The sequence below is a fragment of the Pelodiscus sinensis genome, chromosome 16 (genome assembly GCF_052426305.1).
Source record: "Pelodiscus sinensis isolate ZL-2025 chromosome 16, ASM5242630v1, whole genome shotgun sequence".
Taxonomy (NCBI): Eukaryota; Metazoa; Chordata; order Testudines; family Trionychidae; genus Pelodiscus; species Pelodiscus sinensis.
This window is the reverse complement of record NC_143067.1, coordinates 26,425,450-26,447,548: the sequence shown is the minus strand read 5'-3', so window position 1 is coordinate 26,447,548 and position 22,099 is coordinate 26,425,450. Positions and strand designations below refer to the sequence as shown.

The window sequence follows — 22,099 nt, the reverse complement described above, 5'->3', positions numbered from 1 at the left end:
CAATGGAAATTCCATCAACTACTCAACTAGTAAATTAACTGCAATTTAACATCCGTAGCCTGGAGCTCTGTAGCATTCGGCAGGAGCAGCTGGAGTGTGGATTGTGCAGAACCTTGTCTCCTCTGCTCTGAAGACTGAGCACATCCTACTGGCTAGCGCAGGAGAGGTGTGCTTGCAGCCCTGCACTTTCCTTGTTGCTCCCTGATGTTCAGTTATTACCCATTGCTGCTGCACCTCCCAGCTGTAGCAATTAAGCCACTCCCCTATGGCACATTATTAGAAGAAATTCCTGTTAAGGAGCAGCCTGACGGGGACAATGAATCCAGATCCAAGTGTTTCATGGACAAGGCAGGTGTCTCCTGGCTGACTTTACTGTGGGACACTGAGCTGACAAGCTACAATGCCCCATTTGAGAGGTCTGGGCCTCAGCATACACAGAGGGCCATAAAACTCTCTAGCTAGGTCCCCACAGTCCGAAATAACATAGTTCATGCCCATGCTACAGGAAGTTATTTCGACATGTCGAAATGTCAAGCTGGAGGGCTTCTTACTCTGACTCCTGTAATCCCCATTGGACGAGGAGTAAGGGAAGCCAGAGGAAGAGTGCTCTACCTCAGACTCGCTGCTGTGTAGACAGCGCCAAAAGCCGAAATGAGTTACTGAGATTTAAGCGATGCAATCGATGTAGCTCAAGTTGTGTAGCCTATTTCGGCTTTCGCCCTGCTGTGTAGACGTGCCCTCTCTGCCCTCAGGAAATGGGAGCCTGGCTCATCAGTGGGGCCTGCCTGTTCTCTCACCCAAGTCAGTGTATCTGGTCCACACGTTGCCACCATAGCTCAGCTGGAACGAGGGCTCATTCCTCTTCCTCAGTGAGGCGCCGTTCTTCAGCGATAAGGCGGCGTGCTCCGAACACTGGTAGGTGATGAAGCCGTATTTATCCCCCCTGGGCAGCCAAAGAGAAGAGTCAGAGGTGATTAAGCAGGGAGATGGACATGATGAGTCTTATCTCCTAAGGGGTACCTCAGTTCTACTGGCTCCACATCCCCACAGGGAATTTACAGACAGCTCTGCTTACCCCTGTGTGCACTGGGATGTGATGTATGCCCAGGGGATTGGGCTGTTTCGAGGCCATCCCCATTCTTCCCTCTCAAAGATGAGGATGAGTCAGCTGGACGAGCACCCTACATCTGAGAGGTTCGAAGAGCATTCCTGCTGCTTTGCCTGGCATAGGCCTGCAAGAAGCTAAACTACAAAGCTGGTTCTCAACACACCTGTTATTCCTGGTCAGAACCCGACACTCGACGATCTCCCCAAACACTTCAAAGCGTTTCTTCAGTTCGCTGGAGCTCATGCTGCTGGAAAGGTTTCTGATGTGCACCACCCGGCCTTCGCTCTGCACAAGCACAACCAACACAACTCAGATTCACCGCTTACCAGGCCACCCTGACGCTCCCTGGCCCTACTCCCAGGGACCCCCACATCTCTGAGTCCAGGTAAAGCTAAGACCTGACCCCTCTGCATAAAAAGCCCTTTGAGGAGCCTCAAACAGCTGATCTCTTTTCATCCACATTTTCTTTCTTTTTGCCTTCTACTGCATCCCTTTGCGGCTTTCTCCGTGGGGCAGTGTAACCGTGGGAACGTTACTGAGCATTCCTCTCTGTGGAACTCAGCTCGTGTTGAGGAAAAAATGCCAGAGATGTGTGTGAGTGACATGATGCGTGGGGGTGTCCAAGGCAATGCAGAAGAGCAACAAATTACCACCATTACAGGCACCTATGTGTAGCTGTGAGGCTCAGCTCATTCTCGTCGCAATTCTACGCTCCCAGCCCTAACTGCTAATTCTCAGGACACCGAAGCCCTGGACATAGGATGCCCTGAATTCCTCCAGTGCCAGGGCTACTGTATATTGCCAATGTCAACTGCTTCCTCTTTATCTGTGCCCCATGCCCTTGTTTAAAATTGGTCCCCTACCCAGCAATACTACAGCCAGGGCCAGAAAGGAGACAGTGGAGGAGTCTACTGGAGTGGGAGATTAATTGAGGGGCTATGAATTGCCCAAGACTTGAATGGCTTTCAGCATGAAGATGCTCCTCTCTCACGGAAAGCCCCGCTGCCTCCACCTTCCTCAGCACGGCACCCAGCCTGCCACTTACAATGGCCTTGTCCCGTCTCTTCTCAGTCTGGTCCCGGCTGGCGTCTCCCCCTTGGCACTGCTTGCTGTACTCGCATCTGTGTGTAAGCAAGCACCAGGCGTTTAGTGCCCAGCAGGGTTCCACCCTGCGGGGGGAGCTGTGCCAGTTCAAGGGGAACGGCGGCACAAGCAAGTTGACAGTGTCTGGCAAGTTTTTTTTTAAATCCCCTGCAGAGCTGACTCGGTGTGCAGACCCTCTAGAGAAGAGCCTGGTTCCCAGATCAAATCAAGCCTCCCTGGGCTTGGCTCGGGACGTAAGCTGCAAGGGAAATCACTCTGCACAGATACTTGATGTGGCTCACTAGCTCCTACTACCTCCGTGTAGCTCTCCCCTTGCCAAGGAGCTCCTGGCTCCTCCCCAATTCTGGCTGTGACCTTCCTTTTTGTACCACCCCAGAAACCCAGCATCAGCCAGGTCAAGCCTTGTCTGACTGACCCACATCAAGCATCCACTAGTGTATTATCACCATTGGTGCGTTATCATTTACTTTAAGGAACGAAAACAAACTGTGTTGGACTCAGAAATAAAGACGATTTCATCAGAACTCCCTGTTGGGCTGGACTGTGGGACGGGCCTCGGATCAGTACATGTGTGCCATGCGTGGACTAGGTGCTCTGCATGCTCGGGCTCTGTGGAAGTGTTCAGTCATAATTCTGCCCCGTAGGGTGGTCAGGGATGAAGCCAGAAGCTTAAGCCCTGTGTGATCTTTGGGGTTGAATGCTTGGATGTACCTTGGGGAGTAGGGGGAACCTCCTCAGCTTCACTTTGGGGTCCTTGTGTTTGGAACCCTGACAGGAGAATATTACCTGGCATGTCTAGTGCCTGCTCTTTGGTATCTCACAGTGCTTCTGAGAAGAAAACAAACGTATCCTCATGTGACAGATGGAGAAAATGAGGCACAGAGATGGAAAAGTGACTCGCTCAAGAGCACACAAGGAGCTGGTGGCAGAGCTAAGGCTTGTGCTCTATTCACCTGTCTCTCTTATACCCCTAGTATAAATCCCCAAGAACGTCTTTTGCTTGAGATGTGCTTGCAGGCTGGGACTCACAAGATCCACCCCTCCCCACCTGGCAGCCACTCTACTATACCTGAAAGTCCGTCTGTTTGCTGGAGACCTGGACCTGCAGCATGAAGACCCAGAGCTGGATCTACTCCGGGAACAGTGGTGCAAACTGGACCTGGCAAGTGGGTTCCTGCGCAAGCACAGCTTGGACTCCAACGGACTCTCGCAATGTTCTTCCTCTTCCTCCTCTTCCTCCTCCGCAGGGGAGCTGCTCTCACTGCAGCTGTCTTCAAAGACAATGTCGTATTCAGGGGTCTTGCAGAAGCCTGTGTCCTCATCTTCAAGGGTGCAGTCCAGGAAGCCGAAGTGCTTAGTTAAACTGGCTCTGATCTCCTGGTCTCTGAGCTGCTTGCTGCACTCCTTCCACGGAGCCTCACCCTTCCCCTCCTTAGTGGCCTGGCCCAACTCCTGATAGTGTGCGTCTGGCACTCTTCTCTTGTGCTCACCCTCCACATGGCTCTGGGGCTCCCAGGATTTCAGCACTTTCCCCTGGAGCATGGCCTCAGGTTTCAGCACCTGGCAGTAGTCATGGTCCCCAAAAGAGCGAGAAAAGGGCCGCTTCAGCACCCCCTGCTGCTCCGAGGGGGAAGGGCGCACGGTCGCTCGGCTCAAATGAGCGTAAAGCTCTGTTCGCTCTGGGTGCTTCTTCGTGAGTTTCCGGGAGGCAGTCACATCGACTGCCACTGCTAAGGTTCTTGGACCTGGAGTGGAAGGGGTGATGGTGGCTTCTTCCTTCACTGACCCATGGGGAATGTCCGGCTTATACAGGTCCTCCTCAGCAGGCTTGTATGGCGGAGTGGTAGGTGGTGTGAGACCTTGACCCCCCCCCAACAAACCACAAATGTGAAACTTTTTGAGAAGAGCTTTCCCCCTCAGGCAATACCATAACTGGCCATGGCACAAGGAGCTAAGTCTGGGTGACTCTCTCGGGAGACATTTACTCTGTAGCAAGGGGCTCCCTGCTAATTACTGCTAGCCTCCTGTCTTCAGAAGGGGGTCATTGCAACACCAAAGTGGTTGGCAGCTAGGGGAGTCTATGGGATCTCCCTCCTGCAACCTCCTCAAAACACAGTGGTGAGAAAGGCCTTTAACTGGATTGTCAGAGGAATTGGGCACTCGTGCCAAATGAGGTTAGCAGGCATTCTGCACCTCTGAAAATTAGCCCATGCATTTGTTCCAGTGTATGCATGGCCTGTACTGGTTGTGCATCAGTTCATTTAGATAACTAAGCAGATTTGGACCTGGACAATGCTTGGAAGGGAAAGCTCCCTTGCAAATGCCCGCAACAGCAGACAAGTTGTGAGTCTGGCTATTGCAGTTTTTGGAGCAATGATCTGAGGCCTGCTTAAGGCAGCTGCCCCCACTAAAGCCAATGGAAACACTCCTATTAACAGGAACTTTATCCTTGGGATTCTGACCACATTCAAGTGGAGGATGTAGAGTTTGGCACCTTGTATTTTCCTTCATTTCAGTTCAATACAGGATTCCTCCTCACTGCCTGGCTGAAATTGTTGCTGTGTGCCACTCCACAGCTACTATGTTCCACCCCAGAGATCTATGAATCAGTTGTATCTGAATTTTTACTGGTAAAATCCATTATATTTACTTTGTTTAAATAATTCCTCCAACAAGGAGGGCTACCACCACGTCTAGAAGCAGGTAGCACCAGACTATCCCACCCTGAATTTTTGTTATTTTTTCCCTCATCTCCCAATGTACCCTGAGAGAGTCGAGACAACAAAGGAAGGCTTACCTGCAGTCCCACATAGCTCCACAGTCAGCGCCTGCTCGAAGTTCCGCTTCCCAAATGGAGGATCACTGGAGAGAAGAAGAAAATTAGAGGAAGGGGGAGGTGTTTATATGAACATCAGAGACTGAGAAAGAGCAGCACAGAGACCCCAGCCAAAGGGGGAACAGGAAGAAGAGACCTAACCCATATGGGATGCCTGTTCTGTCCCTCTCCAACTCTTTGCGGCCTCAGGGTGAACACATAATGCAGCGGGGGAGGGCAAAATCCAAGCCTCTGAAGCATTTCCATTTTCCTTCCCAGCTGAGACAGAAGAACAGGTAGCTAGAGAGACACTCCAGCAAAAATGTTTCCCAACCAGCCAGAGCTACAAGTCCTTATATCAAAGAAAAGGACCCAGAGGGGAGATACCCCTTCTACGTTCGCTCCACCATATGGCACTTTTATGGCCTTCAGCAGAGAAATCCATTGGCATAACCTGCCCTGAATCTGAGGACCTGAAGCCATGCTATCGCTTGCACTTAGGAACCCAGTCCAGGACATTACATTTCAAACTCATCTTCTCCCTGCTGCACGTCCTCTTCACCTGATTGGTCAAAGCTCTGTAATTTAGTCTGGCTGGCTACAATTTTGAAATTTAAAATGCATGTCCATACAGGCAACGCTACAGGCCATTTTGCAGACATGCTGGCCCCGACTGTTACTGCTAGGAAGTATTTTGTTTTACACTTACGTTTGTGCCAAGGACAGTGTGAGACACGTGGGTGTTTCTGAAAGATACAGAGAGAAGCAGAATTACTGAACAGGCTGCATTCCCGTCACACTGATTGATTGTATCACACCCAGGAAAAGGAGGCAGCATGGGCTAGCAGATTAGGTAGGGGCTTGGATGCCAGGAGCTCTGAGCTCTAGACCTAGCATGGTTACCTGGACCTAGTGTGGCCTGAGGAAGTGACTTTGCCTCTCTGATTTGCATTCCTTATCTACCAAATGGGCAACGCATTGTGAGGGCTAATTACACAATGTTTATAAATCTCTTTCCCCATGCCCATGCTAAGATGCTGCTAATAACAGTGCTACAAGGGGCTCCAGGGGGAGGTCTGGCCTGCTCTGCTCCTGAGCTGAAGGGCTAGTATTCTATGGAAAGGGTGGCGGGGAGAAATCCTTCACCGATGGTTTTGCTGAGATTCACTCAGCAGAGAGCAGCTTTGGATGAACACATGCTGCCTGGCACTCATCTGGGCTTTCCATCCATAGAGCAAAAGGTACTTTGCAAAGGAAGATCTAGGTTCTTAACTCCATGTTAAAGATGGGGCAACTGAGGCACAAAGAAGGGCAGCAACTTCCCCAAGGTCACATTGATTCACTGACAGAGCTGGTCTCTAGCCCTGCCCAGTAGACTATGCACCCCACAAGCCACACAGAAAAGGCCCTACAGCACTGCAAAAATTTGGCATTTGCTTCATTGGCTATGGGGTCCGCAGTGCTCGGCCATTTACAGGCACATGCACAAAGGCTTCCTATGTCAGCCAGGCACTGCTACAAGTGACTCTCAGCCCAGCCAGTGCACAGGTCTGGCAGAAAGGGCTAGTGCCTAACACACAGCATGCCAGTTCAGCCTATGCTAAGCCCCCATGCACTGACAGCCTGAGAAGAACGGAGCCAGCAGCAGCTCCTTTGGACATTAGTTTTGTCACTTCCAGGTAAGTGCTGGCGTTAATTTGCCTCTAGTCCCCTGCAGCCCCTCCTCCCTTACCTGTTTCATGCAATGGGGTGTAGTGCCGGCTCTCATCCACCTCACATCCTCCCCCCTCATCTGGGCTCCCCAGCAAAGGGGTCTGGGTCTCTGTTGGGTGGTTCTGGCATCCGCTGTCCCTCTCGTCTGTGCCGCCCACCTCCACAACTGCTGCAGGCTCTTCTGTGTCAAAGTTCTCCAGGTCTGGGTACAACGCTGGCTCCCTGGAGGCGAGAGCATCCTTCACCGGGCTCTCTGCTGCCTCCCCTGGGGCAGACGGCTCTGGGGGAGGCTCGTCAAGAAAGGACAGCCAGTGGCTGAGCTCAGGGTTGAGTCTCTTGGAGCGCCGGACAGCATAAATAGCGCACTCCTGCTTCCGTCCCGCTTTTCCCACGGCTTGCTGAGCGGAGAGAGCTGCATGCTTCCCAGTGGCGTCCTCTGGGCTGCTGGTCTCTCTCTTGGCTTCAGACTCAGCCTTGGGGCTTTGCCTGAGCTCCGCTTTCTCCAGAGGCATATTGGCTCTGGCCTTACATCCCCCAGGAGAACTCTCAGCCTCCTGAGTAGATGCTCCTTGGGACTTGGAGCTATGAGGCCTAACCAAGGAAGCATACACGGGCTTGGCCAATCTGTACGGCTTGCTCACATCACACAGCAGGTCCCGGGCCAGTAGCTCCTTCAGGATGGAGAACTCGGGCCAAGTGGCTCTAGGCTTCTTGCCGCCAGCTGCTGTTTGCCAGGTGCAGGATGTCCGGCTCTCCAGGGGCAGTGTCTGTGAAGGATAGTCTGGCTTTGCTCTCTTGTATGGGCTGTTACAGTGCTGGTGCTTCACATCGGCAGGGTCTCTGAGAGGCAGCTTCCGTGGAGGAAGGCAGTAAGTATGCATGTAGCGGATGAGCTTCACCACTGTGTGCATGGCCTTCTCGCTGGCCAAATGATCACTGGTACCATCGTTGGAGGAGGAGGGAGGCGTGACTGGGGCCTCATTGGAGCTCAGTGAGTCTTCGCTCGAGTCGCTGTCATCTCCACTGTGTGCAGCGTGACTCAGAGGGGGGTGGCTGCTGCCGCTGACTTGGTGCCCGTCTGGGGGCCAGGTGGCTTTGGTCTGTGGGCAGCATGCAGTGGAGGTGAGGTGCTTGTGCAGCTCTGTGCAGCTCCGACTCTGAGCCTGGAGACAGCTCAGCTTTCTGTCCTGGGGACCCTCTGCCTTCAGAGACAGACAGAAGAGACACACCTCAGTAAGAACAGACTCAGGCCCCAAAATGAGCTTCACCAAGATTCCCCACCTGCCGAAATACACTGCAGGAGCAACAAACCCACCAGGGACACATGCACTAGGTCAGGTGATTTCACTGAACAATGCTACAGGGGAAACAGACCCTGGGCCCATTCCTCACCCAGGCAGTAAGGGAGTGGTCCTCTATGAGGAGCAGGGTCTGCTTCTGAGCCCTTGGTGTGATGAGGCACGTTGCACTGCCTGGTTGGATGGACAGAGCAGTTGCTTCACTGGACATTTTCAGAACCCGTCTAGCACAGCGAGACAGAAGGCCCTTGCTAACAGCCCAGGCAGCCAGCCTTGGCGCTCAGCAAAGTCTCCGCTGCACAGGCTGGAGCAAGTTCCCATGTTCCCAGTCTTAGAACGTATACAACATTTATTAGGACATTATGAACAATTATAAATATTTAACCTGCGGCGTCCCTATGATAATCCAAGGGCTGAGGCTCCCTGGCGCTCTGTGTATTATCCTTGCTCTAAATGCAGTTTGCAATGACTTCCCCTCCCCCTCCTCTGCACACACCCAGTCATGCCCTGCCATCAGGCAGGCTCCACTCTGCTGGATTCACAAAGCCACTTTGAAACAAGGCAGGCCCATATGCGAGGGGGTGTGTGTGCGCACGAAGGGTGCGAAAGCACCTCTTGGTCCCCCAAGTAAGCATGCTCCAGCTGGCATGGGGAAGGCAGGAGTGGCACTCGGTCCAAGCCTCCCTCTCCCGTGCTCTGACCAGCTGGGGGGAGGCTGGGGCTGATTTCCCCACTTACTTGGAGGACCATGGAGGGGTGCATTCACACTCTGTCAGTCCACATTTACAAAAAAAGCACTCCCCTCCCAAAATTCCTGTGTATGGGCCTGCAAGGGCTTAGGATTCGTTAAAACTTAAGATTTAGTGAGAACAACTTTCCAGGCCCCTCAGAGCATGGTACGTGCAAAGATACTAATGCAGGCTCAGTCGTCTCTGCGCTACCTAAAATCAGCAAAGAATGCAATGTTACACGGTTTGTTTGAGAGGAGTGAAGCAGTTTACTGAGATCTGTCCTAATGACCGCTATGCCCTAGAAATGTCCACTTCATCATAGCCAGCTGAGTGGGCCAAATCACAGCTCTGTACATCTCAATGCAGACATGCAAACTTTCAATAGCCGTGGTTCCTGCATCTACTGCCTGGATCTACCACAGCCAGGTCTGATCCCTGGGTGGGGCTAGGCAGCACACCCAGGGCCTTCTCCTAGTGCTGCTCTTTAGGGAGAACGGATGAAGACTGCTTTCCTTCTTCGAAACATACAGGGATGATGAGCAGACTCTGACTGATGCCTGAGGAATGAGGAGCACAGGCTGGAAACAGATGAAGAAACAGCCTTGGCCAATGAGGAGAAGTCTTAGCTACAGCGGGGAGGTGTGATTCTCAGCCCCAACATAGACTTACACTAGCTCTGCTCAAACTAGTGCACTACAAATAGCGGCACTGACATTGTGAGACCAGCGGCAGCAGATTAACTGCCTGAAACTTAACCTCGCCCCCTACCCCCCGATTCTGAGCTCCAGCAGCTAGCCTGAGCCACCCCTCACACTGCAATCCCCACACTGCTGCATGTACCATGCTAGCACAAGCCAAGCCAGTACAAGTCTGACTGCCCATATGGGGAACACACCTCCCAGCTGCCATGCTTTGATCTCAATTCATAATGCTCACTCACAGGGAGAGGGATAGCTCAGTGGTTTGAGCATTGGCCTACTAAACCCAAGATTGTGAGTTCAATCCTTGTGGAGGCCATTTAGGGATCTGGGGCAAAAGTTTGTCAGAGATGGTACTTGGTCCTGCTGTGAAGGCAGGGGACTGGACTCAACAACCTTTCAAGGTCCCTTCTATCTCTAGGAGACAGGCAATCACCATTAATTTATGAAGTCCTGCCCAGCCTGTACACTGCTGGCTTGTATTCAGCCAGAGAACTGGGGTGCTTTAATGCAATAGAATGCACCCCTATATTCACACCCTCAATGAATTCTGTCAGACACTACTGTAATGGTCTTTGTACAAAATATGTCTTGTACAAAGGTATCTAGGTATCATTTGAAAACTGGTAATTTGCTAGTCAGTAATATCAGGGTAAAATATGTGTAGCAAATATACGTGAAGTTACACGTTCTCCTGAACGGCACATATTCAAACCCATGGAGCCCTGATTAGGCAAAACTTGCCACGCAAGCCTATCTGAAACAAAGCAGTGTGCATGTATCTCAATTTACAAAGTCTCAGAAGGGTAGCTGCATTAGTCTGCATCTGCAAAAACAAGGAATCCTGTGGAACCTTACAGGCTAACAGATTTATTAGGGCATAAGCTTTCATGGGTAAAACCCACTTCATTGGGTGAACTGGAGTGGAAGTTACAGAAACAGAAGTGTGCGCATGCGTGCGTGCATATATACACACTTAAGCTTCCTTGTATCTTTCTCTCTATATACATTTTTTTCCTGTGAAATGACAAGAAATCACATCACTCTGCATTGCCCTGCCCCCAAGTCTCTGCAGAGTCAGAAGGGGTGGCCATGGCTGGGGTTTCCCCTGGCCCCTCCTGGGGGGCACCTTGGGCTCCCCACTGGCCCCAGCTCCCCTGCAAGAGGCCCGGGGGCAGTGGTGGCAGCCTGCCTACAGCCCTGCTTCTACCTCCTGAGCCCTGATGCTCCACGACCCAGTGGCCTTAGGCTGCCACCTGCCTGCCACTCTAACCTCATGCCCCACCCCCAAGATTATAGCACCTGCCCTGAGTGCCTGTGGGAGGCAGGTGGGCGGAGGAAAGCCCCCAGGCTCTGTGCCAGATCCAGCTTGTGAGGAAGCATGTGCACTACTCCTTCCCTTCCCCATAGCAGCACATGCGCTTTCCCACAAGCTGTATCAACAAGGAGCCTGGGGGCTTTCTCCTCCTCTTCCTGCAGGCAGCCAGTGCTGGTGCTATAATCTTGTGGGGGCAGGGGGCAAGGCTGGAACGGCAGGCAGGCAGCGGCCCAAGGCAGGCAGCGGTTCCCTGCTAGGTCACGGAGCAATGGGGCCCCGGACCTGGAGGTAGAAGCAGGGCTGGAAGCAGGTTCCCCATTGGAGCAACATGCAGCATGAAATAAAGCAAGTGCCCCCGTGCCTCTCATGGCCAGACCCTGCACTTCCAGTGCCTCACCCACTCCCTCCCCCGCCATACCCATAGCCTTCTCCTGGCCATCCCCGGCCGCTGGGAACAGAGCAGGACCTGGCAAGGCCTCAGCTGGGGGAGGGGGGGGGGTTGCCAGGTGTCTAGTTTTGAACCAGACAGTCCAGTATTTGAGCTTTCTGTTCAGGAAGCAAACTGATAAAATATAAATGTCCAGTATTTTCTAAATAAGATGTAATGTAGATTGTGATGTAATATCAAATACGTCTGGTATTTTTGTTGAAACCATCTGTCAACCCTGGGGGCGGGAGGCAGGGTTAGGCAGCGGTCCGGAGGGGGAGGGGGCGGGGAGGAGGAGGAGGAGCCCGGGCTGGCCTTTTAAGCTGGCTCCCCGCCGCACTAGCTCCTGCTTCCCCATCTACTTGCTGCCTGATACAGAGGCAGCAAGGAGGGGATGCAAGCAGTCAACAAGGTTAACTGATAAGCCTAAGCTTATTGGTTAATCTTCTCAACGACTGTTCATTGACATCCCTACTTCCGGTTAGTATGCCTCTCTATGACAAGGGGGCTCCATCTTCAGAGCCCTTCTGTGCTTGACTTTTCCATTTGTGCTTCCAACAGAGGTGCCCATCACTGTCACGGTGTCTCTGCGATCTTAACAGACTGAGTATCTGGCTTCAAAATTTGTTTATTCAAGCTGCCCAAGAGGCTGCAAAAGGAACTGCCTTTTGGTTGCAACAGACTTGGGCTCAATTTGCATCAGCTACCTACAGAGCCTATATCCCGAACCATTTAAGCTCTCCAGATTTCCCGTACCCTGCAGCAGGGGTAGGGTGGCAGCTGAATCCCAAAGGCTCCTGAGGGGTCTGTAGCATCTCTTATGACTGACTCAGCTCAACTGCAGGACAAGAGAGTGACTTAGCTCAACAAAGTCTTCAGTGGAGCTGCAGCTGTGTCAGTCTCAGGATGGGACACAAAGTGGGCGAGGTAGTATCTTCTAATGCAGAGGCAGAGCTCTGTGAGGCTCAAAAGCATCTCTCTCACCTACCGCTGTTGGTCTGATAAAAGTTTTTCCCCACTCCTCCTTGTCTCTCTGAGCCCCAGTAACATGTTCACATGTTGCTCTGGTTGGGCCTCTGAGTAGTCATTTCTTACCCTTCAATCGTGTCACAGGAAACAGTGTGGGTACTATGGAAATCTATTAGATAGGCCTGCTAGATAGGCAGGTTATATAGAGGCAGTTACATGGATTCCATCAGACACAGCTGATCTCTCTCTAGCCCATGTCTGTGGCAATATCAGTGCTTTCTTTTTAGAACAGCCTTTCCTCCATTGCAGCTGGTATGAAACCATGCTCCCCCGCTCCCATCCCCTGTCAGAATGTCGTGCCTTTCCCAGGCAATCTAAGTCTGCATATCTAATGCACTGCACAATTTCCATTATTCCCGTGGAAAATCTTTGATGGTGACTTGTGTTGGATTTCAGGGGATTAGCGTGAATGACTGGCTTGGGCTCTGCAATTTTGCACACAGCTCTCCCCAGGCTAAGTCAACTCAAGCAAGTTCTACTATAATTTATTGGGAAGGGGGACATTATAAATCCTAACTCCAAGGAACTGACTTCACCCTCAGCCCCCCTGAAGACAAACTGCTCCAAATGCACAGATAGGATAGTGAGAATCTCCCTAGGACTCCTTGGGGGTTTGACAGACTACCAAAGCAGCCTATTTCCCCATGCCACAGCACTTCCCCTTCCGATTATGTTAGGCCAAGTCTGTTTTCTGCCAGCTTCATCCCCAGAACTCATCCACCCCCAGTAGCTTCACTTAGTGGCTGTTTATGTCCCAATGGAACCATCATTTGGCTGGCTGTTTTTCTGAATGCTGTTCTTGAGGTTGGACACAAGGAAATGGGCAGGCAAGGGCCTCCTTAGCATTCCCTGCTGGGTTGGGGCCACGGCACCTAGGATGGGAAATACCTTTGTGTAGGGTCGCTGGGGTCTGGATTTTGGGGGCCCCTGGCGCCGTGCATTCCCTTCTCTCTGAGCCTCACAGCTTGGAGGCACAGGGGACGGAGAAAGAAGCAACTTCTTCAGCTAAAAAAGAGAAATGTTGAGAAAAAGAATGGGAATTCCAGTGTGAACAGTGACCTAGCACGTGCTAGCCTCTACTGCCCACCTGTGAGACGGGTTCACAGATCTCCCATCACTGAAGTCAAGAGCTACAAACTCTTGGCTCTGTCCTGGGCTGTCAGCTGTAAGGATCATGAATCAACCAGGGAAAAATTTCACTCCTCTCTGCAAGCTACTTGCCTGCAGATAAAGAATGTTCTAGCCTGTGGGTGGGGCAGTTATAATGCATCACTTAGCACTCCAGTGCTTCATGTCTTCGAAACACTTTACAAGCACTGACGTCACTCCTTGGAACACTCCTGTAGCTATGCAAGATGGGGAAAAGGATACCTAGAGATGAATTTGCTGCCCCACACCACACACCATGACATCTCCTATTAAAGTAACTAGGATTGCCACGGCATTAAAATAACCCCCCAAATCAGTTTTGTCCTTATCAGATGGCAATTTCAGTTCTACATATGCATGTGAGTTGAGCAGCTCACACCAGTCCCTGTGCAAGGATTATTTGGCAGGAAGGCTCCAAAGGGGCTTGGATTAATCAATTAGCTTGCAAAGTGTTTTGAAGATATAAAGCTCTGTGTAAGTGCCAAGTATTTACTGGGACTCCCACACACAAGGACCCTGTAATCCCATCAAGAAGGTCTGGTGACAACAGCTGGGCTGGAATTTCCATAGGTTACACAGTCTCAAGGCATATTCATCTCCAATCACAGGCTTAGTATATTTTTTAAAAAAATTAAACATGCCACAATCCATACGCATCACGCTGGTGCTGAAGCCTGGATCAATAGCAAGGCGACTGCTTAGGCGCTGTGGTAACATACAAAGTGCAATAGCTCAGGCTTGATCTTCAAAGATGGTAGCCTGCAAGTTGAGATACCCCCCTTTAAGTCCAGATCCACAACAATGGTTATTGAAGTGGGAAGTTCATATAACAGGGCTTCTGTGATCTCTGTGGGGTTCTGCAGTGAAATTTTAACAGGGGTGCCCAGTGGCTTAATTGTGCACTTCCCATTTATAATAAGTACAAGTGCTTTCCCCCTGCAACGTATACATCCGATATATTCACATACACATGGAGGGCATGTCTACACTCCTGTTATTTCGAAATAACAAGGTGAGCATCCACACAGCAAGCCTGTTATTTCAAAATAATTTAAAAATAATGCGCTTGTTATCTCAAAATAATTGATATTTCGAAACAGGGTTAGTGTGGATGCTCAGCTTCTGTTATTTCAAAATAACTACTCTCTCGAGTCATTCAAAGGAATTACTCCCCAGTGCTTCCTGGGGTTCTAAGCCTTGGTAGTGAGTCCACATTAAGGCAGCCTGCCTCGGACTAATTTCTAGGCTTCCCTGTAGTGTGGACACACTATTTTGAAATAGTTCTTTTGGGAGTTATTTGGAAATAACTTCTTTTGAAATAACCTGATATAGTGTAGACATAGCCTGTGTGTGATATATACACCCACACACATGCACTTTGTTGTGAAGTGGAAATGCACACTTTCACCACTAGATGCCGCAATGCACTTTTATAAACCATGCCTTTCAGTCTACAGGGCAGAGAGGTGGTAGTGGTGGGGTGTCGTCTCTCCTCATGGAAGGATCGATCTAGCTGGTGAATGAGCTACAGGTGCAGCTCCATTATAGGGATGCGCTTTAGCCCAGCAAACTTCGTACCACCTGGTAGGAATGCAGTGGCCCTACTGCTCGGGCAGGAGGCGGAGATAGAATTGGAACCCAGTACCTCACAAAGCCAAAGAGAGGCTTCACTCAGGGCAGGGACATCCAAGGGCTCACCTAATGGGCATGGGGTCTGTGGGCTATGTGGTTCCCAGGCCAAGCTCAGAACACATGCTGCTCTGGGTGGGAGAGAAAAGAGGAGTTGCTCTTTTTGTGGGGAGAACTGAAGGGGTGATAACAGCTACATGCCTCTTCCCCACTCTCTCGCAGGTAACTAACTAGGTGGAAGATTCTCCAACTGAGGCCACAGACGAGGGGCAAGGGCTAGGGTTACAACCAAGCTGGGTCTCCAGCACAAGACTAAAGGAAGCTGAGGAGCAGTGGCCCCTGAACTCACAGCCAGAAAATGAAAGAGAAAGGCCAATCCCCTGGGTGGAGATTAGGGCATCAGGGAAAACGGCTGTGTGTTGCCCCCAAGTGCTCTGATGAGAGGTAGCTGAATGATGGGAAGCTCTGGGGTAGGGAGAGAAAACAGAAATGGGCCACAACTTGAGACCCCCTTAGCCCAGCTGTGCTGGGGCTCAGATAAAGTGAAGCCCCAGGACAAATCCTCCCTGGGTTGAGGGGGCTGGAAAATAGGTTATGCCCCATCTCTGCTCACATCCAGTGCCCTCTGCTCAAGCAGCAATGAGCTTGTTCCCATGAGGATGGCGATGGAGGTGACAGCAATGGCATGGCACATGTATACGTATACAATACAGGTATATGCTTTGTATCGACCGGTAAGAGTTTTAAGCCTATAATGAAAAGATTCAGACCTTTGCTTCCTATCATACCCATGCAGTCGGCTTATCAGAGGTTCATCCAAATCCACCTTAAACAGTAGGAAGTGAGTTCTTACTAGAGACAGCTCATCAACCTCGGGGGCCAAAGGCGGCCCCCCCGGGGTGGGGGCGACTGGTTTGGGGGAGGGGGCTGGCGAGGCACAGATGTGGTTGGGCACGTCCCTTTCTTCCATAGCTCGGAAGGCAGCCAGGCCCATGTCATCTTCCTGTATTTCATCCAGTGTTTCGGTGAGGGCTGCCAGCAGCGCTTCATTCTCACTGTCTATTATCTGAAAAAGAGATTTGCACAGGGCAGTGAGAGCCAGACACATTCCCATCACAGGCTACCTCTGGGGGGCGTGACTGCAGCTCCCACAGGCTGTTCTGCCATATCATTTGAAAGGGCCTGATTCTTCCATCACCAATGCCAGTTTTGCATCTGTCCTACTCTACTGCTTTCAATGGGACAGTTCCCAATTTCCCAAGTCCCAAGAGCAGCTTCAATCTGGTCCATTTCATGCACATTTATTGTTCCCTTCCAATTCCCAGCAAGATCCCAAGATTGGTCGCGTAGGTCCCAATGTAGGGGCCTACAGTAGCCAGTTGGAGACAGCCTGATCTACTCAGTCATCCAGGAACAGATCTCCAAAAATGAAAGCTGTTTTATGAGTTTACTCGGGCTTGGTGCATGGAAAGCTCATTCCTTCAACAGACTGACTGCATTCTTTTTGGATTCACTGCCAAACATCTGTGAACAGACATCTCTCTCTACCATGGGTGGGGAGGGGGTGCGAGGCTTAAATTGCAAGGCCTTAGCTGCATCCTTCTGAATCACACTTGCACAACAGTGTCTTGAAAAAAACAAACTATACACCATCCAACCCAATCCCTCCTTTACATTAGCAGCTGCTGAAGTGGATTCTCAGCAGCAGCTTCCTCTCTAACTTCCATCCTTCCTGTTTTGGGCGTTATTTCAGACATATCGGAAAACAGGGAAGGACACCCAGTGATGTGTTCCTTTCCCCAACTTGTGGGCAGCTGGCATGAAACTGTGGCTGCAATTTCCACCTGACTCATTCTCTTGCCTCGTGAGACTCACTAGAGCTCAGAGGGGTAGGGAGGAGAAATGGGAATGTGCAGCAACGTGAGGGAAGGAGGATATACAGGGATTAGGCTTCAGGCTGTCGAACTGAAGGGAGTCTGTGGGGTCAGGCTCCAGGCTACCTGACACTAGGGATGTCAGCATGTAGATGACTACACGATTAACTGATAAGCCTGGGTTTATCGGTTAATCCTGTCAACTACATGCACTTCTCCCACCACTGGCTACCTCTGATCAGAGGCAGCAAGGGGGGTGGGGGGGAGAACCGGTGCCTTTGGGGAGGTGGCTTTTAAGCTGGCTCCCGATGGACACTGGATCCTGCAGAGCTGCACCTGCCAACCCCACCTCCACGTTGCTGCCTGTGATAGAGAGGCAGCAAGGCAGAGGGCAGGGGGGGAGGCAGTAGCTGGAACTTGTGGGAAGCCAGCTTTCATGCTCATACACGTATCAGCTAATGCAGTGCCTACTGCTTCCGCGCGTGGGGGGGGGGTATGCCGGAGTCGATACACGTGGAGAGCTGGCTTTTAAGGCTCCGCGGAGCCTTCTTACTCTCCGCCCCACCCCACCTCAACATTTTGCCATAGGCAGCAATTGGGGGAGGGGGTGTATAGGCAGGAGCCAGTGCTTGAGGGCAGTTGGCTTAAAATTCCCCTCCCATACCCCTCCAAGCACCAGCATCTGCCTGCATCCCCCAGAGGCAGCCCCGTGGGATGGGAGGACAGGGGAGGCTGCTCCATGGGATGCCAGTGCAGTCTCTGTCTGTGGGGAACATAAAAAAGTTTTTCCTGCCGGGCGACAGAATGACGTCATCACGCTCTCTCAGCAAGGCAAAGTAGCCAGAGAGAGGGAGTAGGCGAGTGCAGCAAGGAGAGGGCGCAGCCCTCTAGTTATTTTTTAAATTAATAATTTTTAAACCACTCGCATGCTTTTGGCTCTTGCTTCCTGATTTTTGATTGCCTGGGGGTGGCCATACGTGGGCTGAGTTGAGGTGGCACTGTCACATGTCATGATACTGTCACACTGCATGCTGCTGTTTTGAAGAAAGAGATGTCGTCACTGACTGTAGGAAAGCTAGGAGGAAAAGTCTATTAAATGCTGACCTGATCAGCATAGGAGACCTGAGAAGGTCGAAGGCTTTTCCATCACAGCTTTGCTGATACACCTCAGCCCTGATCTACAACACTCACCTGCTATCCCAGACCTGAACTCCCACACTCAGTTCTGCAGATACACCTCAATCCCAACCTACAGCCACTACCCTCTAATGATTCCCATCTGATCGTGCCCCTGCCGTGCTGTAACTACCAGCATTTTAATGTTATGCCAAAGGCCAAAATTGGGGCAAAACCTCATCCTGGTGGACTTAAGAAAAGGAATAACTGCAGTGCCCTGAATTCATTTCTTTGGGAAGATTCATTTCTATGGGATTATTTACCGTAGCATTCCTGACATAAGTCATTTGCAGTAATAAGTAGACGACTGCAGCCCTGCATGTAGCACAGAGAGAATGAGATCTAAAAAGAGGGCCAAATGCACGTTAGCACTTGCTAATGAAAATTAAAATAGTCTTCTTCAAGCCCCTAACCCTGTTAGATGTTTCTACAGCAAGGCCCAGGGAAAACGCATCCGGATGCTCCATTTTTGGCTTGATTTATTCTCCTCTCATTATTGGTCTGCAGCTGCTGTGCACAGGAGTCATTGGGATGCATTTCACCATGTCCTGCTCACTGCTAAAAGGCCTGTCTCTTATAATTTCTGTTCTGTTTATCTTTTCCCCAGGAAGTTCAGTGGAAAATATGCATCTTGTGATGAAGGTCTGTCAGCTGTACTGGAGCCTTTTCAAGCACAGCAGCAGCACAATGTAAAGGCCAGAACGTTAGTATTGTTATGGTTAAGTTAGAAAATATTGGGGCTTTTTAAAAGTCTCCAAAAACTGTAACCAGTGCCAAGATCCACAACTGGCTGGGAACGGGCAGCAGTGCGCTGGACTCCAACATAGGCCCTTCACAATAGGGGGAGAAGAAGGATCACAGTCTTCTCTCCATGTGCAACCATCACCTACTGGAAAGGGGACATTTCGTTCCTAGTCCAGAGGGGATGGGGCATGTCAAGGCCACAGATACAAGACAAGGATGGCCCAGTGATTAGGGCATTAGTCTGGGACTTGGAAACCCCAAGTTTATTCCCTGCTCAGTCACAGACTCCATGGTTGACCTTGGGCACATCCCTCAGTCTCTTTGTGCCTCAGTTCTTCCCCTGTACAATGGAGAGAATAGCTCTGCCCTAAATCACAGGGGCTTTGGGAGGCACCTCAGGCTCTTGGGTAATGGGGGCCATATGAGTATCTTAGCGATCTATCTGGACAGACAGAAGGAAGGAGACCTGCTGTCCACTTCTGCCTTTCCCCCACATTGCTTGTAACCTCCCATCGTGTTTCTCCTAGACTGCCTAAAGGTGCTGCTTGTTGTGAGGCCGGATGCTTCTCGGAGACACAGCCAGTGCGTCCAAAGAGCTCCCAATCCCTCTCCAGCTACACACCGGATCCAACCAATGGGCCAGCCGGTCTCTTGTCCCACCTCCAGCACTGGCTATCGCTGATGCTTCAGAGAAAGGGTCATTACTCCATGCAGTGCTGTGATTCCTTCGCACTCTAGTGTGGGTGACTTGAGTTTTGAGTTCCTTTTGTTACCACAGCACTGACTTAAAATGTCAGTGCTGATGCCAAAACAAGCCATTGTTTTTATCCAGCAATTAACTCTCTGGCTTTCTGAGACTCTCACGTGCAAACTCCCTGCTAGTTGAAGAGTTGGTGCTTTTAAAACTCACTTGTCTTAAAAGCATCAACTCTATTTTTTCTTATTACTACGCAAGCCAGTATGTACTAGAGATTTCAATGTATAGCTGACTATATGGTTATCCGATAATCCTAAGCTTATCGGTTAATCTTGTCGACTACACGCATTCTCTCCCCCTCCCCGCACCTGCTCCCCCAGAGGCAGCAAGAGCTAGTGCTTTGGGGAGCTGGTTTAAAAGCTGATTTCCCCCCAGCACCAGGCCCACAGTGCCAAATACCCTCCTCCCCACACAGCTGCCTCCATCAGAAGCAGCAGGCAGGGGGCAGGGAAGGCTTCCATGAAGCAGCCTCTTTCTACGGAGGCTCTGAGCTCCCTGCAGGCTGAGGGTGCTTGCCTCCTAGGAAGGAAGCACAATGCTAAAGCTGAGCACTAACACTACATTTCCTGACCACAGACATCAAAACCTTTTGGATGGGAAACCATCTTCATCATCCCCATGTTACAACTGGGGAGATGCTGCTGACCTGGGTCATGTAGGAAGCCAGCAGAAGAACTGGGCTGTACAGCCAAGTCTCCTGACTCCCAGTCCTGTGTCCCATCCATTCACTGCCACTTTGTCTCCTGATTGCACCATGGTGGCCTGGAGTCTGGACGGACGGGGGGTGAGGGGACCGAGGGGGAACTAACATTCAGTGTGTGACCCATGAATGGGCTGTGTGGATCCCCCCTTCCAATTTGCTCATCTGACATCCTGGAGCACTTCCTCCCAAATGCAGGCCAGCTATTAGCATGATGCTCGCATGTCTATTTAGAGCGCAATTCAATGAGAGGGAGTCTCTGCTATAAATAAACGTGTGCGCAGAGATGCAGAGGTGATGCTGAAGCTGGAGAGTCAGATAAAAGGGAAGCTGTTTTCTGCACGCTGGAAATTAGCATTCCTGTGCCACACTGCTCCATGCTGCTGCTGAGCCTCTTAGAAACCACAGCCGCCCCAGCACAATCTGTCAGACCTAAAATCAAACAGGATGCACTAGGCACTATCCTGTAATTTCCTTTTAATAATACATCACAGGATGAGCTCAGCAGCCCTCTTCTATTCTTCCACCTCCTCATTACAGCCTTACTCCACTTGCCCCATTTAGAAATGGAGCACAAATTAAGGGAGCACTAATCAGCTGGAGAAGAGATATTAATAGCCTGGACCCCACTCTCCCTCCTCAGCCCACCACCTCTCCTCTGCTTCCCCAGGCTGATCTAGGTGAAGGAAGGAGATGAGGTGAGGTTACTTGAGGAGAAGCCCACAGAAGGCCCCTGTCCTGAGGCTCAGCTGCAGAGCTGCCTTGGCTTCTGCTCCCGAGTGCCGGGCAGTGACTCTCTGTGTTTGTGTAAGGCAGTGTGTGCACATGGCTGTGTGCCCCACTCTTCCTGTGCTGGCTCCCCATGCGGCAGGTTGTGCGGGGTGCTGAAGTCCAGTACAGCAGTCTCCTGCTCTGCACTGTTCTTAACGTGCAGGGGCAGTCCAGGCAGCTCAGGAAGCAGGAAAGTTGTTTTCAGTGACCCTGCCCCTCAGCCCTCTGCAGCAAATGGGGGCTTCCGTAGATCATACAATCCTAGGGCTGGAAGAGACCTCAGGAGGTCATCGAGTCCAGCCCCCTGCTAAAAGCAGGACCAACCACAACTAAATCATCCCAGCCAGGGATTTGTCAAGCCGAGACTTAAAAAAAAGTTTCCACTGATGTTGGTGGGAACTGGATAAAGTCCATAACCAATGGTCAGGAGAGAGAAACCCCAGATTGCTCTGCAGTCTCTGCTGCACTTCTTTAGCTGGGGTTGGGGACAACATAGCATTCCCTCACCCTCCCCAGACACGGCTACTTTCTCATTCCATGGGCTGGAGGGACATCAGTGCCCTGTAGCTATAGGAAGAGTATGGGGGCGGGGGAGGAGGAGAAAGAGAGAAACCTGGGAAGGAAGATTTGCCCCAGAGTGATAATGCTGCTTGGTGGCCTTTGTCCTGGGCCAAGGAGCTGAGTGACAGATGGTACCTGAAGGAGCTCAGAGTCGTCTGTGCTGTACTGGCTAGACTCGGTCTCGGAGCGCTCAGCGCACCACTGCAGCTCACTGAAGCAGCTGGCAGAGTCAAAGTCACTGGCATCCAGTGGAGACAGGTCAATCTCAGGGAAATCGGAGTAGAAGTGCTCCTCGCTGCCACCGGACACCTCGTACTGTGAAGAGATGAGACAGGTTTAGCTGGGCATCTTCTTCTCTACCCACCAGCATCAGACGCGCCTGAAGCAGCCCTCATGTCATGGAACGCCTGTCTCTTACACAGGGGTCAGGCTGCATCCGACCCAGGGCGCCCAAACTTTGTCTGACCACGGTCTGCCTTTGCAACTGTCCACAAGCC

The 22,099-nt window shown here is 51.2% G+C and overlaps 1 protein-coding gene and 1 long non-coding RNA gene across 3 annotated transcripts in view; one reads left to right on the top strand and one right to left on the bottom strand.

Moving 5' to 3' along the window:
* Positions 1-22,099, bottom strand: part of PPARGC1B (PPARG coactivator 1 beta) — a 103,627-nt gene that overhangs the window by 6,051 nt on the left and 75,477 nt on the right. The window contains exons 2-11 of one of the 2 annotated variants that reach the window (XM_006138100.5): positions 21,738-21,917; positions 15,873-16,085; positions 13,130-13,246; positions 6,760-7,942; positions 5,737-5,773; positions 5,010-5,074; positions 3,282-4,071; positions 2,154-2,229; positions 1,272-1,393; positions 798-943 (exon numbers count right to left, since the gene is read on the bottom strand). In XM_006138100.5, coding sequence (XP_006138162.3) covers positions 798-943; positions 1,272-1,393; positions 2,154-2,229; positions 3,282-4,071; positions 5,010-5,074; positions 5,737-5,773; positions 6,760-7,942; positions 13,130-13,246; positions 15,873-16,085; positions 21,738-21,917 — 2,929 coding nt within the window. The remainder of the gene's footprint in view (positions 1-797; positions 944-1,271; positions 1,394-2,153; positions 2,230-3,281; positions 4,072-5,009; positions 5,075-5,736; positions 5,774-6,759; positions 7,943-13,129; positions 13,247-15,872; positions 16,086-21,737; positions 21,918-22,099) is intronic. The other variant, XM_025178968.3, reaches the window with a different exon arrangement.
* LOC112543851 (uncharacterized) lies at positions 15,107-19,479 on the top strand. Its single transcript, XR_012896311.2, has 3 exons — positions 15,107-15,241; positions 18,677-18,772; positions 19,341-19,479. It is a non-coding gene; the product is annotated as an uncharacterized LOC112543851 (long non-coding RNA).